This window comes from Bos taurus, chromosome 2 (assembly GCF_002263795.3).
Source record: "Bos taurus isolate L1 Dominette 01449 registration number 42190680 breed Hereford chromosome 2, ARS-UCD2.0, whole genome shotgun sequence".
In the NCBI taxonomy this organism is placed as follows: Eukaryota; Metazoa; Chordata; class Mammalia; order Artiodactyla; family Bovidae; genus Bos; species Bos taurus.
Genome location: NC_037329.1, coordinates 1,243,845 through 1,263,285, shown reverse-complemented (window position 1 = coordinate 1,263,285; position 19,441 = coordinate 1,243,845). Strand labels below are relative to the sequence as shown.

At 37.0% G+C, this 19,441-nt stretch overlaps 1 protein-coding gene across 1 annotated transcript in view; it reads left to right on the top strand.

The window, feature by feature from the left end:
• TUBGCP5 (tubulin gamma complex associated protein 5) overlaps nucleotides 1-19,441 on the top strand; it is a 50,503-nt gene that overhangs the window by 20,188 nt on the left and 10,874 nt on the right. The window contains 10 exon segments of the mRNA NM_001102495.1: nucleotides 228-342; nucleotides 7,540-7,629; nucleotides 8,084-8,177; nucleotides 8,661-8,907; nucleotides 10,597-10,799; nucleotides 11,965-12,080; nucleotides 14,089-14,357; nucleotides 15,340-15,538; nucleotides 16,890-17,078; nucleotides 17,880-18,062. Coding sequence (NP_001095965.1) covers nucleotides 228-342; nucleotides 7,540-7,629; nucleotides 8,084-8,177; nucleotides 8,661-8,907; nucleotides 10,597-10,799; nucleotides 11,965-12,080; nucleotides 14,089-14,357; nucleotides 15,340-15,538; nucleotides 16,890-17,078; nucleotides 17,880-18,062 — 1,705 coding nt within the window.

Genomic DNA, 19,441 nt, shown 5'->3' with positions numbered 1-19,441 from the left:
TGTAGCAATGACATTAATTAAATTTTGTATATATATATATCTCTTTATAGTTTTAACTGATTTTATATAAATGTATATAAATGTTGTCAGATACCTGTTATTTTAAAGAGCTTTTTTTCAGTTGAATATTCAAATGAAATTCTAAGTCTAGCTATCATAGCAAAGTTGATCAGGTATTCTTTTCTTAACTCTTATAACTTAAATGTAACTAAATTTCTTTCCACTAGATGAGCCAGATGCCCGAAGCTGGTTGGAACAGCATGTAGTGCATCAGTACTGGACAGTCAGGTCCTCAAGATTTCCTCATAGTTTACATTTGCATTCTAATCTAGCTACTGTCTGGTAAGCAGCTAGTTTTCATTTCATGTGTTGACAGAAGAAACTTTATGTTTTAAATTTGGTTTTGAGTTGTGATTTAAATCAAGTAGTTCCTTAAACTTTTTAAAAATTGAAGTATACTTAATTTACAGTGTTGTATTAGTTTCAGGTATACAGTTATGCATACATACATTACATGTGTGTATGTATATATATTTTTCAGAGTCTTTCCCACTGAGTTATTACAAGATGTTGAATATAGTTCCCTGTCCTATATAATAGGTCCTTGTTTACCTATTTTAGATATAGTAGTATATATGTTAATCCTAAATTCCTGGTGTATCTTCCCCCTCACCCCTGCTATCCCCTTCGGTTACTGTAAGTTTGTTTTCTATGCTTACAAGTACATTTCTGTTTTGTAAATAAGTTCATTTGCTTTTTTTTTTTTTTTAGATTCCACATATAAATGATATCATATGATATTTGCATTTGGCTTTCCTACTTACTTCACTTAGTAAGTTAATCTCTAGGTCTATCCATGCTGCTGCAGATGATTTTTTTTTTTTATGGTTGAATAATATTCCAATTAGTGTGTATGTGTGTACCACATCTTTATCCATTCATTTGTCAGTGGACATGTAGGTTGATTCCATGTCTTGTACTATTGTAAATAGTACTGCTATGCACATTGGAGTACATGTATCTTTTCAAATTAGAGTTTTCTGTGGATATATGCCCAGGAGTGGAATACAGGATCATATGGTAACTCTGTTGTTAATTTATAAGGAACCTCTATACAGCTCTCTTTAGTGGCTGCAGCAGTTTGCATTCCCACCACCAGTAGAAGAGGGTTCCTTTTCTCTGCACCCTCTCCAACATTTATTATTTGTAGACTTTTTAATGATGGTCATTCTGAGTGGTATGATCTGATGCCTCATTGTAGTTTTGTTTTGCATTTCTCTAATAATTAGTAGTATTGGGCATCTTTTGAAATGTCTGTTGCCCAACTGTGTATCTTCTTTGGAGAAATATCTGTTTAGGTTGTCTGCCCATTTTTTGATGTTTTGTTTGTTTTTTTATACTGAGCTATAGGAGCTGATTATAGATTTTGGAAATCAATCCCTAATCCATTACTTTATTTGCAAATGTTTCCTCCCATTTGCTCCATTGTCTTTTTGTTTTGTTTATGGGTTCCTTTGCTATGCAAAAGATTTTAAATTTAATTGTGTATGATTTGTTGGTTTCTGTTTTTATTTTCATTACTCTAGGAGAGAGATACAACAAAATATTGCTGGGATTTATGTCTGAGAATATTTCGATATGTTGTCTTCTATGAGTTTATGATGTAATATCTTATACTCAGGTCTTTAATCCATTTTAAGTTTATTTGTGTATATGGTGTAACAGAATGTTCTAATTTCAATTTTTTACATCAGCTATCCAGTTTCCCAAGCACCACTTATTGAAGAGACTGGTTTTCTGCATTGTTTATTCTTACCTCCTTTGTTGTAGATTAATTGACCATGAATGTGTGGTTATATTTCTTGGCTTTCTATCCTGATCTGTATGTACGTTTTTATGTCAGTACCATACTGTTTTGATTACTGTAGCTTTGTAGTATAGTCTGAAGTCCTCCAGCTCCATTTTTCTTTCTCAAGATTGTTTTGGCTATTTTGGGTCTTTTGTATTTCCATACAAATTTTAAGACTTTTGTTCTGTGAAAAATGCTGTGGGTGATTTGATAGGGATTGTATAGAACCTGTAGATTGCCTTGGGTAGTATGGTCATTTTAACAATATTGATTCTTCCAATCCAAGAACACTGTATATCTTTCCAGCTGTTTGAGTTGTTTTAAATTTCTTTCATCAACATCTTTATAGTTTTCAGAGTACAGATCTTTTGTCTCCTCAACTGGGTTTATTCCTAAATATTTTAGTCTTTTTGATGCAATGGTAAATGGGATTGTTGCCTGCCTTTCTCTTTCTGACATTTTGTTGCTAGTGTATGGAAATGCAACATATTTCTGTATATTAATTTTGTATCCAGCAACTTTACTGAATTTATTGATAAGCTCTAGTAGTTTTCTGGGGGCATCTTTTGGAGTTTCTATGTATAGCATCATGTTGTCTGCAAACAGTGCCAGTTTTACTTCTTCTCTGATTTTGATTCCTTTTATTTTTTTCTTTTCTGAATGCCGTAGCTAGGACTTCCAAAACTATGTTGAATAAAAGTGTCAAGAGTGAACATCCTTGTCTTTTTCCTGATCCTAGAGGAATGCTTTCAATTTTTCGTCTTTTAAGTATGATGTTATAATATGACTTTTATTATGTTAAGGTGTGTTCCTTTTATGCCCACTTTCTGAAGAGTTTTTATCATATTTTGGTGTTGAATTTTATCAAAGATTTTTTTCTTCATCTATCGAGATGATCATATGGTTTTTATTTTTCAGTTTGTTAATGTGGTGTATCACATTGACTGATCTGCAGATACTGAGAAATCTCTTGTATCCTTGGAATAAGTACTACTTAATCATGATATGATCCTTTAAATGCATTGTTCAAGTCAATTTGCTAGTATTTTGTTGAGGACTTTTGTATTAATAATCTGTGTTCATCAGGTGATGGCCTGTAATTTTCTTTTTTTGTGTGATATCTTTGTCATATCAGGGTGATGGTAGCTTCATAGAGTGAGGTCAAAAGTGTTGCTTCCTCTGCAATTTTGTTGGCATAGTTTCAGAAGGATGGATGTTAACTCTTCTCTAAATGTTTGGTAGAATGCACCTGTGAAGCCATCTGGTCCTGGTCTTTTGTTTGTTGAGACTTTTTCTGAGTACTGATTCAACTTAATTACTGGATGTTTGTTCGTTCATGCTTTCTATTTCTTTGTGATTCAGTCTTGGGAGATTGTCCATTCCCAGGAACTTGTCCATTCCTGCTAGGTTGTTTGTTTTATTGGCATATAGTTGCTCGTAGTATTTTCTCAATAGCCTTCATATTTCTGTGGTGTCAGTTTTAACTTCTCCTTTTTCATTTCTGACTTTATTGATTTGGGCCTTCTCTCTGTTTTGTGTGTGTGTGTGTGTGTGTGTTTTCCCCACTGAGTCTGATTAAATAGAGGTTTGTCAAATTTGTTTATCTTTTCAAGGAACCAGCTCTTAGTTTCATTGGTCTTCTTTATCTCTTTGTCTCTATTTCATTTAAAGTCTCCCATCATTATTGTGTTACTGTCAATATCTTTTTTTAGATCTGTTAACATTTATTTTATGGTTTCTTTCCTTCTACTAACTTTGTGTTTTATTTGCTCATCTTTTTAATCTAGTTCCTTTAGGTACAAGGTTCAAGATTTTTCTTTCTTCCTGAGTTAGGTTTGTATCACTGTAAGCATTTGTCTTACAACTGCTGTGTCCAGTAAATAGACTTTGGATTAAAGTGTTTGTGTTTTCATTTGTCTCCAGGTATTTTTTTTTTTCTTCATTGATTTCATCAGTGACCCATGACCCACTTTTTCTTTTCTTTTGCAGCTTTTTTTCCCTCATAGTTGATCACTAGTCTCATAGCATTGTAGTTGAAAAAGATGCTTGGTATGATTTCCATTTAATTTATCGAGTCTTCCTTTGTGGCCCAGCATGTGATCTGTCCTGGAGAATGTTCCATTTGAAGTTGAAAAGAATGTGTGTTCTACTGCTCTCAAATGGACTGTTCTATAAGTTATCAGTAAGGTGATCTACTGTAATGTGTAACTTAAGGCCTATGTTTCCCTATTTATTTTCTGTCAGGATGCTCTGTCCATTTATGTAAGTGGGTATTAATATCTCCCATTATTTTTCGGTTACTATCAGTTCTCCTTTTAGATTTGTTAACATTTTAGTTGTACATTCAGGTACTTTTATGTTGGCTGCGTATATGTTTACGTAGCCATTATATCTTATTGGCTAGATCTTTTGTTCGTTGTGTAATGTCCTTTTTTGTCTCTTGTAACTCTTTATTTTAAAGTCTGTTTTGTTTCATATAATTATTTCTACATCAACTTTGTGTTGATTTCCATTTTCGTGGAATACCTGTTTGCATCCCATCACTTTTAGTATGTGTCTGTAGATCTGAAGTGAGTCTCTTGTAGGCAGAATGTATACAGGTCCTGTTTTTGTACCTGTACATCCAGACTGTGTTTTTTGGTTGGAGCATTTAGTCTGCTTATGTTTAAGGTAATTATCAATATGTATGTTTCTATTGCCAGTTTGGAGAAGGAAATGGCAACCCACTCCAGTGCTCTTGCCTGGAAAATCCCATGGACGGAGAAGCCTGGTAGGCTGCAGTCCATGGGGTCGCTAAAAGTCAGACACGACTGAGTGACTTCACTCTCACTTTTCACTTTCCTGCATTGGAGAAGGAAATGGCAACCCACTCCAGTGTTCTTGCCTGGAGAATCCCATGGACGGAGAAGCCTGGTAGGCTGCAGTCCATGGGGTCGCACGGAGTCGGACACAACTGAAGCGACTTAGCAGCAGCAGCAGCAGCAGCAGCACTGCCAGTTTATTAACTGTTTTGGATTTGTTTCTGTAGGTCTTTTTTTTCCTCTTTCTTTTATTCTCTTATGATTTGATGACTATCTTTAATGTTATGTGTGGATATCTTTTTCCTTTTTTTGTGTATGCCTATTATAGATTTTTGTTTTGCAGTGACCATGAGGTTTTTGTATAGCAGTCTGTATACATTCATGCTTGTTTTAAATTGCTGATCTGTTAATTTCAAATGCATTTTAGATACCCTGCCTTTGTATTCTCTTCCCTTCTGCCTTGCAGATTTTCTGCTGAAAAATCAGCTGATAGCATTATAGGAGTTCCCTGTATTGTTGTTTTTCCGTTGTTCCTTTTCATACTCTATCTTTAAGTTTTTGTCATTTTGATTGTAGTATATCTTGGTGTGTTCCTCTGTGAGTTAATCCCTTAGGAAACTGTGCTTCTTGGACTTGGGTGACTGTTTCCTTTCCCAAGTAGGAAAGTTTTCAGCTATTACCTCTTCAGATATTTTTTTCAAGCCCTTTACTCTCATTTCTTTTTTGGGGCTCTATCCTATAAATATTAGCACACTTGATGTTGTCCCAAAGGTCTCTTAAAAATGGATCTCCTTTCATTTTATTCTTTTTTCTGTTCAACAGCAGTGATTTCCACTACTCTGTCTTCCAGCTCACTGATCTGTTTTTCTGCCTCATTTAGTCTACTGTTGATTCCTTCCTAGTGTAGTTTTCAGTTACTGTATTTCTCAATTCTTTTTGGTTGTTCCTTCTATTTTCTCACTTTTTTCCTAAAAACTTCTAATTTCTTTCTCTGTACATCCATTCTCCTTTCACATCCTTTGATCATCTTTACAATCATTACTTTTAACTCTTTTTTGGATGCATTTTCTATCTCTATGTCACTTACTTTTATGGGATTTTATCTTATTCCTTCATCTGAAACATATGCCCTCTGTCACCTCATTTTGTTAAATTGCTATGTATATTTTTATGAATGTGGTAGGTTAGTTACATTTCTCAACCTTGTAGAAGTGGCCCTCTGTAGGAAATGTCCTTTGTGCCCCAATAGTGCACTCCCCTCTTAGCATAAAGGGCCAGGGGCCAGCTGGTCCCAGGGTGTTGTCTGGCTTGCATTTGTGGACTCGGTATACAGGCTGCAGGACTGTGGTTTTCTTGCTTGTGATGTCTGTCCCGTGGTGGGATTTGTGCAAGCTTCCTGCAGGAGGGCCTGGTGCCTGCCCCCTGGTGGGTAGATCTGGGTCTTGTCCCTCTTGTTGGCAGGGTCATATCTTAGAGCATGTATAGAAGTGGCTATGGGCTCAGGAAGTGGAAGTCTTTGGGTAGCCTGTCTCCTGGTGGGTGAGACTGTATCCCTGCCCAGTTTATTATTTTGCTTGAGGTGTCCCTGCACTTCTTGGAGTCTATAGGCTCTTGGCTAGGGCCAGGTCCTGGTGCCAAAATGTCAGCCTGCACGAGAGCTTATGTAGGTGAATGCTCCCTGATATATCCACCACCAGGGTCTGTCCCCAACGTGAGCCACCAAACATCTTCCGCCTCCAAGACCAGCAAGTAGGTCTGGCCCAGGTTCCTATCATATTGCTACTTTTGTCCCCGATCGTGGTCTGCTTGAGATTTTGTGTGTGTCTTTAAGAGTGAAGTCTGTTTCCCTCAAGGCTACAGAGATCGTGCAATCATGCCCCACTAGCCTTTGAAGCTAAATGTTCTCCTCTTTCTGGTGCCAGGCATCCAGCAAAGGCTCATGTGTGGGAGAACCTCTGTAATAATTCTCCAGTTTGTGGGTCACCTACCTAGGGGTTAAATGGACTTGATCATACTGCAAATCTACCTTTCCTACCTGTCTTGTGGTTCCTTCTTTAATATTTACTTAATATTAAGTAATATTTACTTAATATTAAGTAATATTTACTTAATATTTATTTTATACTGGTATGTTCCAGTGTTTTTCATCAGGTTTTCTTCTGCAGTAGGTGTCATTTTGATGTGCTTATGAGAGGATATTATTAGCTTAAGGTCCTACTCTGCCATCTTGGCCACTCTCCTGAATCACTTATTCTTTATAACACTTTACACTTGCCACTTACCCTGTGGTCATTTCCTCGACTTACTAGGTCTATTCACTTATTGAGCAGCAAGCCAAATTCTGAAACACCAAGGTTGCAGCAGAAAAGGGTTTATTCCCAAGGCAGCCAAGTGAGAAGGGAAAACAGATCTCAGATTTTCTTGAAATTTTTGTCAATTTCAGTTGAATTGATAAATTTAGCTTTTAATTAATTACTTTAATTATTTAATTTAATTTCATAATGAGGTTATTATTTAACTATGGTCTGTCTTTGATTTGTTTATTTTCAGAGTGGATGGATTGGTATATATTAGGCCATTTGTTTGATTTCTGTTTTCATGAACTTACTGTAAAAATAGTTTAACAATTTTTCCCAAAACAACAAGACATAATTTTAAATATTGCTTAAGTCAGCAATAAACATAACAAATACTCTGAAAGTGCTTCTCTGAGAGTATTTCCGTTGACTTGTGAAAATGAATATGGGAGGAAAATTAAAGCATGTGTTATGTTTATTAACTTATTGAATACTTGTTAAATTGCTAGTAAATTACTTATATTCTTTGAGACTTCTAACTTTACTTAATGAGACATCTTTTCATTGGCATTTGATGTTTGTTATCTAATAGGGACCAACATTTGTACAGCAGTGACCCGTTATATGTTCCAGATGACAGAGTTTTTGTTACTGAAACACAGGTTATTCGGGAAACCCTATGGTAAGATCCATTAACCTAATTTCATAGTCTAAAGGCTTTATTAATGAGAAGCAGAATTTTGGTTTTTTAAAGAAAGGTGTTTGAGGGTATTCACATGTATATTAAAAATAGGCCATTAGATTTGAACCCAAAACAGGTCCTTAGACACCTAATCTAGTGCTGTTACCTGCTGAGATTTCCAGATTCTGGTTCTCAAAAGTGGGAAGTTGTGTTTTGACCATCACCTACGTGAGGAAATGCTTTAACAACACTGTTTTGGACTTTTTTAAAGATGAAATTGGAATATATTGAGTCTTAAAATAATCAGGTAAAAAGACTGATGTCTTTTATTTTCTAATTATCTTACCTCTTTGCCCTCCCTCACCTTTCTCTTCAGAATCTTTATTTAAATTTCCTAGACATTACTGTAGTGAATATTTTTTAGACTTATATTCATCTTTTTATTTCATTTCAGGTTACTTTCAGGGGTAAAAAAGCTCTTTATATTCCAGTTGATTGATGGAAAAGTAACTGTGAGGAACAATATTATAGTAACTCATTTGACACATGTAAGTTGTTTGTGCTTGTTGTAATTAAGATTTATATAAACCATGGTAATGTAATTTTATAACATTTTGCAATATTGAAATTAACTACTAAACATATTTGAGTTTTAGAAGGCAAAATTAAGTTTGTGTCTTTAGAGTGCTTGGAGAATTCTTTAATATTGTTTGTGGTGTTCACGTTTAGTTTTGTATTTTCTCTCATTTCGTATTGGGAAAGCTATCTACTGTAACTTTTTGCCTGTAGTACATATACCTTTTGTTTGTGTGTTTTGAAACAGTATAAGCCACAGTTCTATATCATATAAAATTTAATACTTATGCTGTTCCCTCTGAAAATAAAACTAAATATTTACTGTATTACTTTGTCTTTTGATAAGCATACTGTTTCAAGCAGTCACAAAAGAAATATTTTATAGTGAGGAAAATACTCATTAGAATTCCTGTAGAAGTCTGACTATAAATCATTGTGGTTTGCTTCTATTATAGAGCTGTTTACGATCAGTGCTAGAACAAATCGCAGCATATGGCCAGGTTGTGTTTCGACTCCAGGAATTCATTGATGAAGTCATGGGGCATAGTTCTGAAAGCATGTTACCTGGAAATGGTTCTGTTCCTAAGAAGTCAACGGAAGCACCTTTTAGAACATACCAGGCTTTCATGTGGGCCCTGTACAAATACTTCATTAATTTCAAAGAGGAACTTGCAGAAATTGAGAAGTGCATCATCAATAATGGTATTTAAATATTCTTCCTTTAATAATTGATATAAGATTTGAAATTTACATGGCAAATAAGCAATTGTCCTGAATACACTCATTTTTTTAAATTAAGTTTGTAATTTTAAGCCATTCATATCTCTAAAAATCCAAACAGTATAGAAAGATTTACAGCAAAAATTTTTCCTCCTCCACTGGTTCCCCAGTCCAGAGGCAACCAAGTGATCCATTTCTTGAGCATCCTTCCAGGTATAATTTAGACATATGACAGTGATACATATTCATATCCACAGTCCTAGTAGTCTTTTCACTACTGTCTTCAAATTGTTTTCAATTTAAATTTTGAGAATTAAATCATACAAGTATTTAATTAAAGAGCCTCCTCTTTTTTTTTTTTTTTTAAATCAACTGAGCATTTTGTTGTATGGATGTATCGTAGACCAGTACCCTTTTCACAGACATCTGGGCTGTGCCTGATCTTTTCCTGTTGCCAGCTTCAGTGACAACCACTTACATATCAGTGATTGTGCACATGTACAGCAAGTTATCTAGCACAAATTCTTAGAGTGAGTTGCCGAGTCAGAAGGTATGTGATGGCACATGTGACTTTAATAGTTACTGTCACATTGTTCTCCGTGGAGGTGTAGATAAATAACTTTACACCCTTGCTGGCAATATATATGAGTATGCATTTGTTCAGTCCTGTCAGCAGTGTGTTATCAAACTTTTGGATCTTCACCAGTATGTTAGGTGAAAATGGTAGCCCAGTGCAGGTTTTTCTCCCTTAACTTTTATATATGCAACTATTGTAAAAAATAGTACATCGAGGTCCCATGTTCACTTCACCCAGCATCCTTTGTGTTGACACTTAAAATACAGTAATTGACACAGTACCATAACTAGTCTGCAGGCCTGACATGGGTTTCACCAGTTTTGCAGGTGCTTATTTTTCAGGGAGGTAAGTAAATCTTTCTCTAGTTCTTTGGCATTTTACCACATGCGTAGATTTGTATTACTACCTCCATATTTAGGATTCAGAGCTGTTCCTGACCAGGGAACTCACTCTTGCTGCCCTTTCTTTATTAATCACCCTTTTCTGCCTCCCCTCAATGAAACAGGAGCCCACTATAGTCTGTTTTATTTGCCCAGTATAGTTTTATTTTGCAGTCTTTTTTTCGTGAGGTTGAACATCTTTCTGTATGTTTAAGAATCGCTTGAATTTCCTTTTCTGTGAATTGTCAGTTCCCTTTAATTATTTTTCTGCCGAGTTGTCTTTTCCTTCTTTTAGGGAGTTCTTTCTTGGGGAAATTAGTTCCTTGTAACGTGAGATTAAAACCCACCATCCTGGACTCACCTCGTGGTCCAGTGGTTAGGAGTCTGCTTGCCAGTGCTGCATACACAGGTCAGTCCCTGGTCTGGGAAGATCCCACATGCTGTGGGGCAGCTAAGCTCGTGCTCACTAGAGCCATTGCTCTGCAGCAAGAGAAGACACCCAATGAAAAGCCACAACTAGAGTAGCCCCTTGTTTAGCACAACTAGACAAAGGTTGCATTCAGCAATAAAGACCCAGTGCAGCCAAAAGTAAATTAAAAAAAAAAAAAATTCTCCACTGTTCTATGCTTTTCCATAAGTGGCTTTGCATTTATATCACATTTCGAATGCAGATATTTTTCCTTGCTAAGGAGTTTGATTTCTTGATATTTGCAGATACTACAGTAACTCTTGCAATAGTGGTGGACAAGTTGTCACCTCGATTGGCTCAACTCAAAGTTCTGCACAAAGTGTTTAGTACTGGAGTAGCGGAAGTTCCACCTGACACTCGAAATGTTGTCCGAGCATCTCATCTGCTCAACACCCTGTACAAAGCCATTCTTGAATACGACAATGTTGGAGAAGCCTCTGAGCAAACTGTAGGTGGGATCCTTGTCTAGTCCACTGTGTGTGACTCATTCTGCTCAGCATAGGAGTGGTGGATAGCCTGTTGTAGATCTTTGTAAAAATGGTGTGTCAGACAGTTGTGAGTTTTTAAATTAGCTTCTAAATTTGAGGCTGCATAAAACTAGCTTTTTGGCTATAATTGCCAAGCTCACCAGATGAATGTGGCAAAAATAGAGCAAAACATAAAAGCAAGATGGGAAAAATACCTAGCTGACTTCGAAATAGATACTCACCATACCCTTTGTTAAATACAAATACAAGTTTATTATATGATGTATCTAGAGTAGCCAAACTTATAGAAACAGAGAGGAGGATGAGAGTGTTGGTTACCAGGAGCTGGGGAAGAGGAGAAAAGGGGATAGTTAATGGGTACATAGTTTCAGTTTGGCGGCATGCAAGAGATTAGAAAGGCCTATTTCACAGCAGTGTGAATATACTTAAAACTGCCAATCTGTGCACTTTGGTTAAGATAGTATATTTCTTTACTATAATTTAAAAATGCACATCTAACTGGAGACTTTGATGTAGATAGCTGCAGGTTTGTTTAGGCACATAACTTAGGTGTTTCACCTAGTTTGTTGGTGTGATCCTTTTTTCCTCACCATTTTGGTACTGCATTTCAGTTAAAAGGAAGTTGATTTCTTTCATCTCTATACTTTTTTATTAATAACTATATATATATATATATATATATAGTAGAATGAAATCACTTCCTTGTTGTTAATGGACATTTTGCTAATAGCACCATTTGGATAGAGTTTGGATTGTCCAGTTTAGAACTGTTGTGCCTGTGTAACTTGCACTACGAAGAAAGTGCTATTATGGACAGTATGGTTTCTTATATTTAAGTGAGGTTTTTCATAAGGATTTTATACCATGTATTTTGGGTTTTTAATTTCTTACTTTGTTTCAAAAAACATAGATGGATTTCCCTGGTGATCCAGTGGTTAAGACTCTGTGTTTCCACTGCAGGGGATGTGGTTTGATCCCAGGTTGGGGAACTAAGATCGCATGTGGCCAGTGTGGCAAAAAACAAAACAAAACAGGAGTCACTTTTCAAAAGGTGCTTCAGAAATGCTTGAGCCTCATCTTATCCAAGGACGAGGGAGTTCTGAGAATGGGTGTGCCTCTCTTCAGGTCTCTTTGCTGTTCTCCCTCTGGGTGGAGACCGTGCGGCCCTACCTGCAGACTGTGGATGAGTGGATCGTGCATGGGCACCTGTGTGACTCTGCCAGGGAGTTCATCATCCAGAGGTGAGGGAGGTGCACCAGACATTGGCTCTTCTCCCCAACATTTCCATTAGCTTCAGATGATATCGGGAGGTGGGGACAGTTCCAGTAATAGAGCTGTGTTGTCAGCATAGGCAAGTTCTCTTGCATTTTTATATAAATAGAAGACATCAGGTACCACCTGCCAAAAAATTTTTTTCCAAGGTTTTGTCAATTCACAGCTTTCCATATTAGCAAATTGCATTTTTTGAATTATAGTATGTTTATGGATGGCTGGTATGGTGAAAGGCAAACCGAGTCCTTTGAAACGAATTGTTCAGTCACTAAGTCATGACTTTGTATCCCATAGACTGCAGAACACCAGGCCTCCTTGTCCTTCACAGTCTCCGAGACTTGGGTCAAATTCATGTCCACTGAGGCGGTAATGCTAGCTAACCATCTCATCCTCTGCCGTCCTCTTCTTTTGCCTTCAATGTTTCCCAGCATCAGTCTTTTCCAATGAGTTGGCTGTTCACATCAGGTGACCAGAGTATTGGAGCTTCAGCTTCATCATCAGTTCATCTGGAGAAAATTTAGGGTTGATTTCCTTTAGGATTATTGGTTTGATCTCCTTGCAGTCCAAGGGAATCTCAAGAGTCTTTTCCAGCACCACAGTTCGAAAGCATCGATTTTTCGGCACTCAGCCTGCTTTATGATCCGACTCTCACATCTGTACATGACTACTGGAAAAACCATAGCTTTGATTAGACAGACCTTTGTCTGCAAAGTGATGTCTTTGCTTTTAAATACGCTGTCTAGTTTTGCCCTAGCTTTTCTTCCAAGGAGCCAAGCGTCTTTTAATTTCATGACTACAATCACCATCCACAACGTCTTTTAATTTCATGACTGCAATCACCATCCACAGTGATATTGGAGCCCACGAAAAGAAAACCTGTCACTGCTTTCAATTTTTCCCCTTCTATTTGCCATGAAATGGTGAATTAGGTGATGTCAAATGGCTTCATTAATGGGAATCAAGGAGAATAAATTAATGATGAGATAAAAGATGTGAAAATTATACCAAATATACCTCTAATATACTTATTTCTCCTAGTTAGCTACTCTTTTTTTTAACCTATTTAGTATATTTTTAACAAAACAGTTAAGGAAAATCTTAATCATCACAAAATCCACTTGTGATGATTCCCCTTCACTTAATTGATTTTTCTGAACAGAATCATAGAAGCTGCAATGTAGAACTGTTTGGGCTCTCTTATCTCAGTCTTAAGTTCTGCACTGTGTAGAGGTATGTGTTTTAATTGATGGCTATCCACTTAACTCATCAGGGAGAATCGCTTTCTTAGAGTTACAGAAAGGTAGCCCTGTTTACATGGAGAAGGAAATGGCAACCCACTCCAGTGTTCTTGCCTGAAGAATCCCAGGGACAGGGGAGCCTGGTGGGCTTCCCTCTATGGGGTTGCACAGAGTCGGACACAACTGAAGCGACTTAGCAGCAGCAGCAGCCCTGTTTACACAGTGCTTATATAAAATGAACTGGCCTTTCTTTTATCTGAATCTTCAGTCTCTCATAATGTCCTGCTTCTTCTATTGCACATGAGGATTACTGTAAAATCAGGATTCTTAATCTCCTTAGAGGGGAATGAGTAGCCCTCGTTTCATTGTTAAAACAGTCCAGCTAGGAATCTATGTGGAAAAAAAGATATCGAAGTCTGGAGTTTACTTTCATAGGAGACGGCAAAATAGGTAATTTATTCTACCTTTAAAGAAAACCAAATTAATCAAATTTTGTTTAATTCCAATTCAGGAAACTTTCTGCTTATTAGATTTTACTAATGCCATTCAGAATATTAATCCACTTTTCTATGTTAAACTGAAGTCAGGTAAGTCCCATTTTACCTAAAGATTGCATCATTTTACTAATAGTTGATATTACTGTATTTTGGAATGTCTGGAAAACATGCATAAGTTAGAGCAGGTGTATTGTTTTTAAGAAAGAAAGGATAAAGTTTAAAATTGTTTTGAATCCCTGTAGAAACAAAAATGTTCCAGTAAATCACAGAGACTTCTGGTATGCAACCTACACACTATACAGTGTATCTGAAAAGACAGAAAATGAAGAGAAGATGAGTGATAATGCTAGTGCCAGTTCTGGCAGTGATCAAGGGCTCTCCAGCAGGCAGCACACCATGGTGTCCTTCCTGAAACCCGTCCTCAAGCAGATCATAATGGCTGGCAAGTCAATGCAGCTGCTGAAGAACCTGCAGTGCACGGAGAGCACCACGTGCCCGGCCACAGCCAGAGGTACCCCCTTAGTGGTGGAGCAGCAGCTCCCTCTTCATATTTGCTGTCCTGAGATACGTCATCATTTTGCACTTTGGAAATGATCAAAGCCTTTTATTTTCATGAAAATTATCATCGTGATCAAATTAACAGATCATGCTGGTCTTGGCTAAAAACAGATTGTCCTCATTGGAGACTTTGAGCATGGTGTTTGAAGGCAGTGATGATATGTTCCACATGCATCTTCCTTATTCTTGTTGCTTTAGGACTGGTCCTTTATAGTAATTCTCTGGCATTTCTTAATGTAGTGCAGCATTTGGCATCTGAGGACATGAACTCTGGCAGATAGGAATTTGTTGGTGAGCAGGTCAGACTTGACCATAGATTTTAAGGAAATCTTGATATACTTTTTTATATTATATAAAATTTATATTATATATGGTCTTTTTTGAGCAATGTAATTTAAGCAGTATACTGAAGGTTTTATCATCTGACTAAAAAGGCTCTGAGAGGCATAGGTGTGACCTTACTTGTTTTGTTTGTAAATCACCTTAATGCTATGTTAATTATTTTGAATTATTTTATGTCTACTTTAATATTTTTTCAGTTTGTGGACTATTTCCTTTCTTACTGAGTAATAAAACAAAGAACTTGACAGGGCCACTGTTGGAAGTGTTTTCCCAGTGAATTGTGACTCCTGTTAGTGTTATCATAGTGCTGTCTAGTATGGTGGCAATCCTGTTTGGTCTGTTATTCTGTTCAGAAAAAAACAAGCTTGTATTTTGAATGTTTGACCATGAACTTTGCAGTTGTCTAACAGAGGGTATAAAAATGTTTAGTTGTACTAAAGGTACTATACTGTAAGAGTAACATAACAAAACAGGGATAGACATTCACAGGCTGAAGGAAAAATACCAGGCTATATTTATATAAAGTTTACTTAATAATTCTTATAGTTCTTTATTTACTAAAACATAGTTCACCTTACACATTTTTGTTTCAGATGCAGAAAGAAAAAGTCTGTATACACTCTTTTTGGAGTCTGTACAGTCTCGTCTTCGACACGGAGAAGACTTCACTGCACAGGCCCTCACTGAGCAGCAGGCCACCAGAGAGACCCTGATAAAGATGCAGTCCATTGCCGAGAGGCATCTTGAGTTGGATGACGTTCACGATCCACTGCTGGCAATTAATTTTGCAAGGTGTGATACATACCTGCTGGATTTTTGATGTTTGAAATGGCAGAATCTGTTTATTTCTGCCAGGTAGGGCTTTCTAGCCTTTAAAATAGAAACCTTTATTCTCTCCTTTCTAATGAATGAAATACAAGAATATATTGTGTTTACTTGTTTCAGATACATAATTTGGCATCCTTGTTATTTGTCAAAGTCCATAGACTGTCCTGTGCCTTGAGCCCATGGGCAACGCCACCACTCATATAGAAGATGCTCGCAGAAGTTGCGGTCCTGGGACATGCTGAGTCAGACCCTCCCTGTGTATCTTGGCACTTTAGAAAGTGTTTTTAGGTACTTAGCCTGAGGCAATAAGTTGTTAATGAGTGTGAGTATGAAGTCACTCAGTCGTGTCTGACTCTTTGCGACCCCGTGGACTGTAGCCCGCCAGGCTCCTCTGTCCATGGGATTCTCCAACCAAGAATACTGGAGTGGGTTGCCATTTCCTTCTCCAGGCGATCTTCCCAACCCAGGGATCGAAGCCGGTCTCCTGCATTGCAGGCAGATGCTTTATCCTCTGAGCCACCAGGGAAGCCTTAAGTTGTTAATACCCACACAGTAAATACCCTGTTTATTGTCTAGTGGCCATCGTTCACTGTCTTCAGCCTAATGGCTAGAAAGGCCTCCTCTGTACTTGATCTTTTAGGGCAAAAGCAATGTGTGAAGGACTATTTCACACAAAGAATATTTTGAGGAAAAAGATTTCTATTTCTATAATAATTGGCATTTTTAAGACTAAAGATAAAAATGGGACTCAAGTTTTGATTAAAGAGAATTCTGTTGAATGTATAGACAAGGTGTGGTGTATTAAAAAGAATGAAATTTTGCAATTTGCAGCAGCATTAGATAGAGTTAGAGGGTATTATACTTTAGTGAAACAAGTAAGGGAAAGACAAATAATATATGATATCACTTATATGGGAAATCTGAAAAATACAACAAACTGATGAAATAACAAGAAACAGACTCATAGATATAAAGAACAAAATATTGGTTACCAGTGGAGAGTTGGGTGGGGGAGGTGCTACATAGGAGCAGGGCATTAAGAGGCATAAACTACTATGTATAACATAAATAAGCTACAAAGATATAGTGGACAGCACAGGCAATATGTTGATATTTTATAATAGCTATAAATGGAATATCACCTTTAAAAATTGTGAATTGCTGTGTTGTACACCTGAAACGTATATTAATGAAATATTCTAAATCAACTATACCTCCATTGAAAGGAAAAAAGGAACTGAGTGTTTTGTTTTGTAAAGAGAGAATTCTGTTGACAGCAGCTCTTAAAAAGAAGACTCATGTTTTTATATTCAAGGTTGTATTTGGAACAGAGTGACTTTCATGAGAAGTTTGCTGGTGGAGACGTATGTGTGGATAGATCATCAGAATCTGTGACTTGCCAGACTTTTGAATTAACGCTGAGATCTTGCCTCTATCCCCATATTGACAAACAATATCTAGATTGCTGTGGAAACCTCATGCGAACTCTAAAAAAAGATTATAGGTATGAGGAATGGTTAAGTTTGGGAAGTAGCTGGTAGTTTTTTATACTTGAAAAACAGTTGAAATAATTTTTTAAACCTAGATTTCGAACTAATTTTTGTTAGAATAGGGAATGGATATGCACTGAACACTTTTGAGATGATCGATTAATCATTAGTGTTTTATTAACTTTATGTGAAATTTGTTTCTGAGAATTTATCCCAAATGAACACAGAAAAAGCTTGTTACACAAAAAGGCTTGTCACAATATTTGCTATCAGAGGGGAAAACATGAAATTGCTTAATAATGGATAATTTGTATTTTAAATTATGGCATATCCATATTAAAATATGGCATATTCATCTCCATGTATGAACTTTGTAAAGTTCATGTAAATTACACTTATATAGAGTTTTAAATAATGTAAAATTTCTTAAATTGTAAAAAAATCCAGGATGTATAAAATGGTAAGAACTTTTTTTTTTTTTTTTTAATGCATAGATTAAAAAGACTGGGGAACAAATGCCCTGAATATTAACAGTGGAAATTCATCATGATTTGGATTAACCTTTTTTGTAACACTTTAGTAAGTTTCCCAGATTTTTTTAGTTACAGGAAAATAACATACCTCTCTGATTATTAAAAGTAAGCTATATGCTGTTTTATTATTTTTGAAAGTATTTTAAATGTTTTAGTATTTCTGATTTTAGTAAATGTAGTATGTAAACCTGTTTGACTAAAAATGATGTACAAAACCTGGTACTGGTCTAGAATCCTATTTTATGAGCCTAAGGTCTTTCTGTGACTTTTCTATTCTTTCAGGCTGGTTGAATACTTGCAGGCCATGAGGAATTTCTTCTTAATGGAAGGGGGAGATACCATGTATGACTTCTACACGTCAATTTTTGATAAAATAAGGGAAAGGGAAACCTGGCAGAATGTGTCTTTTCTTAATGTCCAGCTCCAAGAAGCAGTAGGACAACGTTATCCTGAAGACAGTTCACGGTAAAATATGGGAGGCACCTTTTCTTTTAAATGCTATAAAATAACCCATGTGCCCCAAACTCTTCTATGACTTCTTTATGCTATCTTATTTTATCCGCACACCGATCCCTGTGAGTTTTATTAATGTTATTTTGCACATTAGAAAACCGAGGCAGCAGCCACTTGCCAGCTGAGTGAGAGGAGATGTGAGATGGGAGCGTGTGGCCTCTCAGGATCTGATGGCCTTGCTCACGTGGCCGGGGTCCACGCTGCCCGCCTTCCTGCCCCATGGTTCTTCCTCTCCAGCCAGCTGTACCAGCATTCATGGTGGTGTCACAGGCGGTTTTCTGAGAGAGTGAGAGCAGGGCCTTTGGCACCGCCAGGGCCTGAACTCCAGGCCTCACAGACCCTCACTTCCACCACAGACCAAGTCAGAGTCCACCCGAGTTAGGAGGGGAAGAGAGATTTTACTTCTCTTCATGGGCAGGGTTGCCTGTTTTCAGAGTGTTGTACTGGCTTTTCCTTAGTCGGGCAGCTCACCTTCCCTCCTCCTTGTCCCTCCTCCTGCCTGCTGATCAACTTGGCCTGGGTGGTGCCAGTAAATTACTTAGATGGCAGAGGCTCATCTTCCATCCCATTTGGTAGTCCTTTTTCCCATTCTGTGTCCTTACTTGGCTGCATTTCTTGGCACCCTTGTTGGCCCTTGAAAAGTTATAATGATAATAATTAACATTTGTTTCATGCCACTTAGAACATTGTTTTCCCCGCAGCCATACCAGATTCTACTTCTTAGTAGTACATAAAATAATTCCTTTTATTTTTATGTGATGTATTACCTTTGATTTTTGCACAAAAGCAGAATTTTCATCAAAAACTTCGGTTAGTAAAAGCAGGGTAACTGCTAGATTCTTTTCGTAGTAAAAAATTAATGCCCAGTAATCCCCAGAGGGGGCCAGGGAAAGTTAAGGTTATATTTTCCACTACCAATAGAAACTCGTGAATTTTGTTATTTTTAGAATGCTTCAATCTATTACAGTTATTCCTGTTTCTTGTTTTGACTGTCCCATTTTTACCCAAAGGGAACTCCTTCACTTGACCCTAGTAATCTTGGAGAGCATCCTTGCTTTTAGGACTGGATACCTGGGCTTGTCCTGTGCACTTCCTGCCCCAGGCAGTACACCTCCCCTAGGAGCACCGGTCCCGTCTCTTCTGTGACTTTAAAGGCCCTTGCTCAGTGTCCCAGAGTGTTCGTCTGTTCTGGATTATCAGTACTTCTGGACTCACTCAGTGGTTGGAGCTAGGAAATATGTAGAAAAAGGAAAATGAATCATATGCTCATGTTGATATTTCCAATATTTATTAAAGATTACAAGATTTCACTTCTTTGATTTTCTTTTGTA